The sequence below is a fragment of the Lygodium microphyllum genome, chromosome 30, assembly GCF_053477565.2.
Source record: "Lygodium microphyllum isolate KBCC chromosome 30, Lygodium_microphyllum_v1.1.10, whole genome shotgun sequence".
In the NCBI taxonomy this organism is placed as follows: Eukaryota; Viridiplantae; Streptophyta; class Polypodiopsida; order Schizaeales; family Lygodiaceae; genus Lygodium; species Lygodium microphyllum.
The window spans coordinates 73,974,260-73,984,168 of record NC_141164.1 but is presented as its reverse complement, the minus strand read 5'-3'; the positions used below and the strand labels follow the sequence as shown (position 1 = coordinate 73,984,168).

At 40.6% G+C, this 9,909-nt stretch overlaps 1 protein-coding gene across 1 annotated transcript; it reads left to right on the top strand.

Annotated features, from left to right (window-relative positions):
• Positions 1 to 4,484: 4,484 nt before the first annotated feature.
• Positions 4,485 to 8,484, top strand: LOC148010000 (uncharacterized). The gene is made up of 3 exons (XM_087673069.1): positions 4,485 to 5,623; positions 6,010 to 6,378; positions 6,482 to 8,484. Exons 1-3 carry the CDS (start codon positions 4,784 to 4,786, stop codon positions 6,572 to 6,574), a joined length of 1,302 nt encoding a protein of 433 aa, XP_087529195.1. The 5' UTR covers positions 4,485 to 4,783; the 3' UTR covers positions 6,575 to 8,484.
• The last annotated feature ends 1,425 nt before the right edge of the window (positions 8,485 to 9,909 follow it).

The following is a 9,909-nucleotide window of genomic DNA, read 5'->3' as shown; positions in this document are numbered from 1 at the left end:
AATAGAATCATGTTTTTTGAATAAATCTAACCCTCCTTGTTAATGAGGTGCTCATCTACAAATGTTTTCCCTTAGAACTAAAATGTTAGCCCTTGTAACTAAAAACTAGATGAACTCAATCATGTTTTGGAGTTAATGTGGCATCTAATACTTCCCTCATTACACATTATCTTGATTGCATGATTGGAATGAAAGCATATAGACTTATTGCTAAAAACAATAAGAAAATAGATTTATCCTTCAAAATGATGTCAATTTGCTTGAAACAATTTCCCTTATTGGGATATCTGCTATGCCACTCCTTTCCCAAGAGCTTGTGTTTTCCAAGGAGCATGGCCACATGTGTCCATTAAACCCATACTCTCCATGTAAGGGTGTTTAATATGTAGCTCTCCATGAAGCAAATATAATATGAAAATAGTTGGAATATCTAGGTGGCAAGTTGTGGCCTCCCACGTATGCTCTCCAAAAGAAGTTTCTTTTGAAATATTATATAGGAGGCCTCATGCCATCTAATGAGTAAGTATCTTTTTTCTAGGGTTGTAAGGCTTCTTGTAGTTTACCGTGTGGTTTGGTAAAAGGGAAGCAACAAGTGTCTCCTTGTCCGGAGATTCTTGGCAACTTATTGTGACCTATACAAAGCCTATAGGTTAGACCTATACCCCCCTCTTTTTTTCGATATTGATAATATCATTCTACCAATGTATTATTAAAAAAAAAAACTTATTGTGACCTTTAGTCAACTATGTGAACCAATGGGCATTCTTAGAGGCATGCGTAGCAAACTTGTTAATGTACATCTACCCATAAATGTTGGACGTTACTCAAAGCACAACATCTTAATTACCAACATATGTTGCAACTACCCCAAAGTTGTAAGGCCCCCTAGAGAAAGAGAAGCCATCAATGGTAGGCCCTAAACATTGCTAGGGTTCCTACTCTAAACATTGGAATGTCATGCTAATAGATCAAATGATTAATAGATAGCGAAATGATGGGATGTGGACTTGGGTCAAGTTGATGAATGTAATGGAGTTGAGTCTCAAGGTAGCTTTGCATCAATTGATAAGTTAACAAGGGTCTCTATTGTGTGTTCTTGTGATATTTTTCCAAATACTCTCTTAGGTATATATAATTACATGTGTGCAATAGTTGGAAGACTATTGGACCACATTAGTGGCAAGTCCAATTGAACTATCCACAAGTGTCTATAGCTAACTATCCTGTAGCATTGCATGAAAACATGTAGTGCAACTTTTAGCACATCATGACTATTGAACACATGCACTTTCTGTGTTCACAATCCTCCATTAGCATATGCCAATATCACCATTTACTCAAGATAACATATAGGATACATGTGTCATCATGTGGAAACTTGAGAATCATGATAATCACTTAAGGAAAAAATGAGCATCATGTTAGAGAGCTTGATTCATAGATAGAGAGGCGATTGGGAACCATATATCCCTTTATTCTCCCTTTATTATTGGGGGGGGGGGGGGGGGGGGTCATCTTATAGAACATGTAATGTAGCACATGAGTTCAAAAGAAAGTGTATTTTTATTATATTGACTTACAAATTTTCAAAAATAGAAAGGGTATTTTTATCATATTGGCTTACAATTTTTCAAAAACAAAAGGAGTTTATAAATGTACCTCATGTATTCACATTAGGGGTCTTTTTATTAAAAAACTTTCAAAAGCACACTTTTGGGGGTTGGGAATGAGGGGGACCTGGGGGTAGGGAGGGGGGGCGGGGGGGGGGGGGGGGGGGGGGAGGGATGCAATTCTTGAGGTGCTATATGTGAACAAATGGGCAAATGGGAATGATGGCACTATCTCATCAAATATGAAACAATCATGATTATGCCTCATGCTACAGATAGCTTGGCAAACATATAAGCTGATTGCAACTATCTCTATCCATGTTGGATTAAACTTAAAATCTTGCAATCCAACTCCTTGGGATATCCATTCAATCTCGTCATGGAGAGTATGTATTTGGAGTGGTGATTTTACATTAAGACAAAAAATTCAATCTTTTTGTGTAAGCACGTACAAGGAGATGGTAAATGCTATTCTCTTACTTCAATAAAGATGAGTCATCTTTAAAAAAAAAAAAACAATGAGCATTCTTTCTATATCCTTGCTATAACAATGCTTCAAAACAAGTATTTAAGCATAAATTGGCTTAGCATCCTTGTACATCATGTCATATTTACGAAAGATTGTCTTAGTTGTACCTTGTGCTACTGCCTTCAAATCTACATGCTCTAAATGCTTGCAGTTCTGAGAGGTTAGAGTGATATAAGATATTACTTTTATGAGTCTTACTACTATTGTAGCAACCAGACTTGCTATTGTGAATACTATTGCCCACTATTCTAGGCATATAGTTATTACCAACAAATAAAGTCTTTTTATTCTTGTTGCTTCTCACATTTGCTACTTTGGATGTGTCATTATTATTTCATGTGTGCTTGTTGTACTTTCAAAATTGCTATCAATCTTGCTTGTGGGTTGATTAATAAGATATTGTGCTTCAATGCTTTTGCACCTATTGGGCTCTGTTAGGCCACTTATACCAATACCTTTTGTTGTAATTTACATGTAGATTAACCTACAACTTTGGAAAAACTAGTTTCCATTAAATACTCATAAATTGCTTGCTAAAATAGCATTGATGGATTGGGAATTACATGACATATATCATATTTGAGAAGATGAAGGATATAAAATTGATTTGGAAGTATAAACATGAATTGGTTCAAAAGAAGAAGCAAGCTAGCTGTGCCACACGATTACTGCATATGGAAGAGGAATCAAGGGAAAACCTAATCATACACAATAAGGCACAAAATATTTGAGAGAAGGGGAGGCCATCTCAACCATCTTTTCTCAGGCTCCAACTTCTAGCCACACCTAAAGCAATCAACTCAGTATCAACTTGCCTTCCCTCTATTTAAGTAGCTCCTTGCTTGCCTTACCTTACTGTAGAAGTAGCTATTGTGGTAGCATTGAGAGATACTTCAAAATCCACCCAAGAAGGGAAAGCTCCATGCTGGTAGAAGAGTAAATCTCCAAGTAGGATGAAACCACAAGGGGACGGCAAGCATTCCATGTCTCCAACCTATGAAGGATCGATGCAAAATCTAAGCACAATTTATCACTCTAAAATTTGATTGGCAATGTTTTAATTTGAACTGTATAGAAGGGGCCATGAAAATATACATTCTCTTTGAATTTTAGATTTATAGAAGGGATATAACTGTTGCCTTCGAAATTCACAGAAAGGGTATATAAAATGATGCAAAATTTTATAACTATTGCCTTTGAAGTTCACAGAAGGGGTATATAAAATGATGCAATTTTTTTAAAAAGGGGTTTTTAAAGTATCCAGTGAGAACGCACATTAGGGGGGTGATTCTTGATTACTACTATCCTTATGGATAATGACTACTTGAAAGAAAGAGTGCCTAGTAGTACATGTGATTGCAACGTTATATGAGTACTTGAGCCTATGGTGATAGTTGGGTAAGAGTGTGGGTTTGAACTTAAGGTTAGGGTAGGTAGTAGGGGAGGGCAACAACTTGTGGTGGATAAAACTTTCCACCATAGTTGATTTTCCTATTAGTACACATGATTGTAATGTCACATGAGTGTTCTTATGATGATAGTTTAGTAAGGGGTGTGGGCTGGAACTTTATGTTGCACATAAGGGGTAACTAATAGGGGAGGGCAATTGGTGGTAGATTGAAAGTTGCAAAAGTCTTTCTACTATGGGAGACTTTCCAATTGTTTGTTAGCATTGGTGCAATCAATTGGTCTAGTTGGCTAGGTTTGCTTAGCACCATTGAGAAACTTTTGTGCAATTGCGCTTGATTAGCAACCATTTTTCGACTGTTCAAGATTTGGGGTTGAACCCATTGATACACCTTGCACATGAGGTACCATTTTCTTAGAAAGGTAACCATAGTATGTACTTTCTGATGTGGCAACCCATCTACAGTCCTACCATGCCCTCCCCTATAACCATGGGGAATTTTTGTGTTCATGGTTGAAGGAAACATGGGTTGCAATGACCATGCCACACGACACTCTCTCATTTGGCAGATTGCATCGCTAAATTTTAAAAATACACGGTTGTTACTAAAAATGAGCTACTTTAAATGTTATTGCTTGCCAGCATGTGCCCCTAAAAGCAATCAGTTAATTAAAAGTTATTTGCTAAAGTTAAACATTTAGGCTAACATAGTACCTCATGTGCGAGGGATATCATCCGACCATGGATGACGGGACTTGGTGAGACAAGCTAGAGAGAAAAGTGCGCAGGAACAGGCAAAATGTGAGGAATATGAAAACCAAGACGGGAGATTGTGGGGACATCGTGTGAGAAAAGCGAGGCGGACTGCGGTCCCACCTGGCCAATCTTCTTATAAATGACCTGGTGGATTGTGCAGCGTCCACATCCGTGTCACATTTGGGGCTCCACATCTCCTCTGCTCCGCTCTTCACTGTTACAGTTCACTCCTAATATACTCTCTCTCTCTTTCTCTCTCTGTCTCCATCTCTCAAATACTTGGACCCAAGCATAGTGTCCGTCCTGGTCTTCCTTCATTAGTGTGCTCGGTGCTGATCTTCCCAAATATCCTTGGAAGTTTGCTCGACCGCAGACCATTGTGCGTCCTCTCTCTCTGTCTCTCAATCTGTGCATCTGTTTCTGTATTGTGTGTGTCTTCTCTCTCTCTCTCTCTCTCTCTCTCTCTCTCGGCTCCCTTCCATGGAGAGAGACTCGTTTTTCAGTTGCCTATTGCCTGAGCTGAGTGAGTTCGACGACTGGTGCTACCCTGCTCTTTTCCCGTGCTCCACATCCTCATCTCCGTCGGCCAGCACCTCCATGAATGGAGCTGCGGGCTCGCCATCCAACTCCTCCTGCAGCGCCTCGTCGTTCGACCAGGCCCCCGCCGGCCCAGATCCGATGGTGCTGGACCTCACGGGGGCAGACCAGCAGCAGCAGTTGCCACCTGCGGCCTCCTCCGCCTCCTTCACCTCCGTTCTCAAGCTCTCGGACATAGCCTCGGCCCTCCATGGATTCTCCACCAGGAGGGTGCCCCCTCGCCTCCCTGCATTAACCCACAAGGAGCGGCCTCTCGCGAACCACAAGGAGCAAGCTGTCGCAGCTGCTTCGGGCAGTACCCTGCCAGCCTCGGGAAAAGACGAGTCGGTGAGGGGCCCCCACGTGGCGGAGCGCAGGTTCGGGGAATCCAAGGTTTGGGGGGAACCTAAGCGGAACCCTCCCGTCTGTGTCTGTGCTGCTGCTCCAGGCAAGAGGCCGGCGGCCCCGCCAGTTCTGATCCCTGGCTTCGCCAAGCGTCTCAAGGTCTCCCCTTCCCCTGCCTCAATTGGCAGTCCTGATCGGGTCAAGGAGCATGGCCGGCAAACGCACAATGCTGTTGCTGCTGCCTACCCCAAGCATGCCAGCAGCACGCACAATTCGACCCTCTCCAGAGAGGGTCTAACCCCGCGAGAAGCCCACATTCAGTCTGAGCGCCAGCGCCGCAAAAGTATGCGCGAGTCTTTCTCAGTGCTGCAGTCTTTGGTGCCTAAGCTCAAGCTCAAGGTAATTTGCAGATGTGGATTACCTCTCTGAGTGCTTGACTGACTAGTGTTCGTCCCAAGCTAGATGACAGTAGTGGCTGTTAGTTGTCCTTGTCTAGATCACAGCACTGCCAGATGGTTGCGCCTGCAATCTCTCTATCATGCCCTGTTCGAGTACATGGATGTCCCATAGGTCAGATCACATCAATGCCAAGTGAGCCAGTTTCCACCTGAATTACGTTCCTCACCTCATCTCAAACAGTTCAGACTTGTTCAACTATGCCTTGATGTGGGTTTATTGTAATTGGAGGCTTGTTTTACTGTGCCTCAACGGGTCTATTGAAGCTACATTTGTGGCTTCCAGTGTATCTTGTTTCCTTGATGTTAATTTTCTGTTTGGTTTTGCAGCACACAGACCGCATCACTGTCTTGACAGAGGTAATTACCTACATTCAATCTCTGAGAGGCACAATAGAAGAGCTGGAAAGGAAAAAGGCAGATATTATGGCAGTGCTTGGTATATCGGATCATGACTTTTATTGGAGCAGCTCCAAATACGTGACAAGCTCAGACTATAACTTCTATGATGGGCCCAAGGATGGGTTGGAGGTTACAGTTCGCCAGTTAGGGACTGATGTTTTTATCACGCTCAACATACCAAAGAAAAAGGGGGTATGGTCCGGTTGTCTGATGTTTCTGCAGGCCCATGACATTGACATCGTTAATGCTACTCTTGCAACGAGCGGGGAGAGCTGTTTCCATTGCATACACGGAAAGGTATGCCTCCGTTATGTGGTGCATTGTTACGTTGTTTTGTAAGTATTCAAGCATAGCATTTGTCTAAATAAGGAAGTCTGTGATTACTCCGTTTTTCGCACAGGTGACAGATTGTTCAAGGATTGAGGGGGATGACTTACAAGATAAGCTGGAAAGTGTGATTATGAAGGAGTTAAGAAGGCAGTCGCAAGAGTAAAAGAGAGGGGGGACTAGACAAACTAATGTAGATAATCTTTATGCCATGCATGCTGAGGAAAACTTTTATCTTCCGAAGGGAGAAGAGATGTTTTGCAGATAAGGCTGGCATGGCACAAAGCTTATGTTACTTGACTACCTTTGGCATAGAAACATGACTAGGGGTAGTGGGCAGAACCATACATTCACAGGAGACTCTTGACTACTGACTGACAAGCTACCATTTCAGGTGTGATATACACTCGAGTTATATACACTCGAGTTATAAAGCAATGTAAAGCAATGTTGCAACTTCGGTGCATGAATTCAAGTAGGCTCACATACATATCATTGTAGAGCCCCTACTAACCTTGCTGCTACCCATATCATGAATGTACTTTTAACTTGACTGGCTGACGATACGTGAAAAACTTTATCATTTATGTACAAGCCGTTTTATCTCTACATGCATTCTATGTAGCTCGGCCTTAAAAATTGCCCGTATGAAGGCGAGTATCTATGATTTTGTAAGGTGAACAGGCCAATGTTATTCAGGTCCTAGGAAGTACTGCCTGTGACTTAAGAAATCTTACGGACGTATAATTTTGCAATGCTGAATGGGAGCTTGAAAAGCCGCAGGCCGATGTCAAAGCCCCAAGCCCGTCTAGTATTATCATTGCAGCTCCAGGAGCCATGACGAACTGAACACGAGCAAGGTACCCATGACAGATTGAACGTCCAGCACTTGGAGCCATAAGCAATGGTCAAAGGAAAAAAAAGGGAATAATCGAAAGCCCATACACAACATGATGATGATGATGTAAGTAGAAAAGCCTGCCAAGATTTAAGGAACATGATGATGATGATGATGATGATGATGATGATGTAAGTAGAAAATCCTGCCAAGATTTAATAATTAAGGCTGAATGACGTACCTAAATATGTATTCTAATTTAGAGCTATACCATGGTTTAAAGTGTTCTCAAAACCTGCTATTCTTCGTGGCGCGACTACCTACTAAACATAACGAAGGAAAGACTCTTGCCAAATATTTGTATCATTTGTAGAGCAATAGAGTGGATCAATAGTCGGGAATTTGGTTGGGCAATTGTCGGTTGGCAGCTTTTTCAGTCACGAAGCATAAAGCAACAGATCTGGCGTATAGGAAGAGAGTCCCACCCCTTTCATACATTCTGCTTTGGGGCAGCTTTTTTCATCCGGGGCTGCAGCTTTCTTATCCCCGGTCGCAAGCTGCTTTTAGCACCCATCTACTGTTGGAAACCCGGAGAGTTCCTTGATTCGTGGCTTGCGCTAATGGCAGCTCTCCCTCTCTGTCCGCTTCACCTTTTCCTTGCATGGGGTAGATCTCCTTGCTGAGGCCGACTCGGGTCTCAGACCTTCCATACGTCTCCACCTTTCGACGGATGTGTTGCCCATAGTACACAACGCTTAGGCCATTCGATAGTCATGGTGTGAATGCATCTTCATGCCTCAAGAATCGTATGGACACGTGTACCCTTTCATATCATGCACACTGGAAGCTGTATAAAGATGTAACCAATGCAATAAAAATAACCATCTCTCTCTTTCGCCATCTATTCCTGTTTTTATTCATGGCCTTGTTAAGTTCTCCCCGTTCTCCAGGGATCTTTGATTACCATGCTCAACAGACCAGATGCATTGCAGTAGGTATGAGACACTCTTGTGCCACTTGCCCTTTAAATCTTGCCCCTCGGCAATTGTAGGTTGCCAGGATTGCCTTGGACTATTGAAGTTACACAAGGAACTTTAGACACAAGGCTAGATAGTAAAACGATGAAACATCTAGTAAATGGACTAATTTTCCTAGTTAGCAAGTAGGAACTTTCATCTTCAAACTAGGCTATTAATTTTTACTACATAAAAATGAAGGAACAAACTGGTAAAATGACTCTTAGCCTAGTAAATGTATGAAAAGTTTCTAGAATTTTGGATTCAAATTAAGCCTTTACTTCTACTAGATAAATGTGTATAAAGCTAAAAAAATGAAATAAATGTCTATATAGCAAAGCAAACAAATAAGTAAAAAAGAATGTTTATATAACCAAGCTACGAAGGTGTAAACATGTTATATTAGAATAGTACCTCAACCTATGATGTTGCTAAGCAAATTAGAGTTATTAGTGTAGCTTATGTTTTCAAACTCAAGTCCTCTTGCATGTTTTCCATCTAGAACATGCTATTTCATGTAGAGGCAATGATGGAATGATCTTTCCTTGTAGCCATTGTTTGCATCGAACATAGCTTTGCAATACTAAGGCGAGAATGAATAGAATTGTAGAGTGATATAACTCGCCTGGAGATTTTATTATAGAAACATAAGAAACATGCAAAAACTATCAGGTCATGAATTGGTCAATTCAATTCTTGCATATCCATCTATTCATATTCCCATATATGGTTTGTTTGATATCTTGATAATCATACACTTACATGTTTTCATTTAAAAAAACACAACATGCAAGAGAACTTAGATGAATTGAAAAGTGTAAAACGAAGGTGAGAATTTTGATCATCGCAAGGCATAAACTTTTAAATGTAAGACACACACATGCAGATAATCTTAGTCCATCCCTTTGCATGATGATGATTAAATGTGCATGTGCATGCATGTTATCCTTCTTTTATGACACTTCAACATTTTCATGCTTGTGTAATACTTGAGATAACCTCATAAGTGAGCCTATTCAATGCTATCAACATGATCAAAATACATTAGAAATGAAATGCTCACACATTTTTTTAAATCAATGTCAATTGTTGTTGGGTTAACTTTAATAATTGTCATAGTACTCATGTTCAAGTGGGGCTCAATATCAATGAAGGAGGATTTTCTTATGCAAATCAAGTCTTGTCTTGAATTTTCCCATGCCATCGTACAATTTAAAACTATTCTTGATCTATCTTGCTTTACGATGCTCATGTTAGAACTTCTCATACCACAATCTTAGTAGATTAGATATTATGACTTTCCTTTGAATCATCAAAGTGTGAAGACAAAAGGAAAGGAAAACTCACTAATTTATGTAATAGACTACTCTTTAAAAATTTGCATTGTTAAGGCAAATAGAAAGAAATATTACTAATTTATGTATGTAATGGGATATCATTTAAAAATTTGTGTGTGTTAATTAAAAGCTTCTAAAAAAATGAGGGTGCACATGCAACATTGTTCCCTTTTTTTTGGGTCTATTTTGGGTTCTTACCAATGGTTCATGTCTTGCATATCTCTTCAATTGCTATATCATTTAGAAAAATGGTACAAAACTATCACAATGGCACCTAGATTGACCAGCAATTTTAGCTTTAGAAGGTAGG

Excerpts from the sequence above, each read along its gene's own strand:
- LOC148010000 (XM_087673069.1), top strand. The coding sequence starts at position 4,784 with ATGGAGAGAGACTCGTTTTTCAGTTGCCTATTGCCTGAGCTGAGTGAG. Across the intron at positions 5,624-6,009 it reads TGCCTAAGCTCAAGCTCAAG|CACACAGACCGCATCACTGT; the intron begins GTAATTTGCAGA and ends TTGGTTTTGCAG. Across the intron at positions 6,379-6,481 it reads TCCATTGCATACACGGAAAG|GTGACAGATTGTTCAAGGAT; the intron begins GTATGCCTCCGT and ends TTTTTCGCACAG.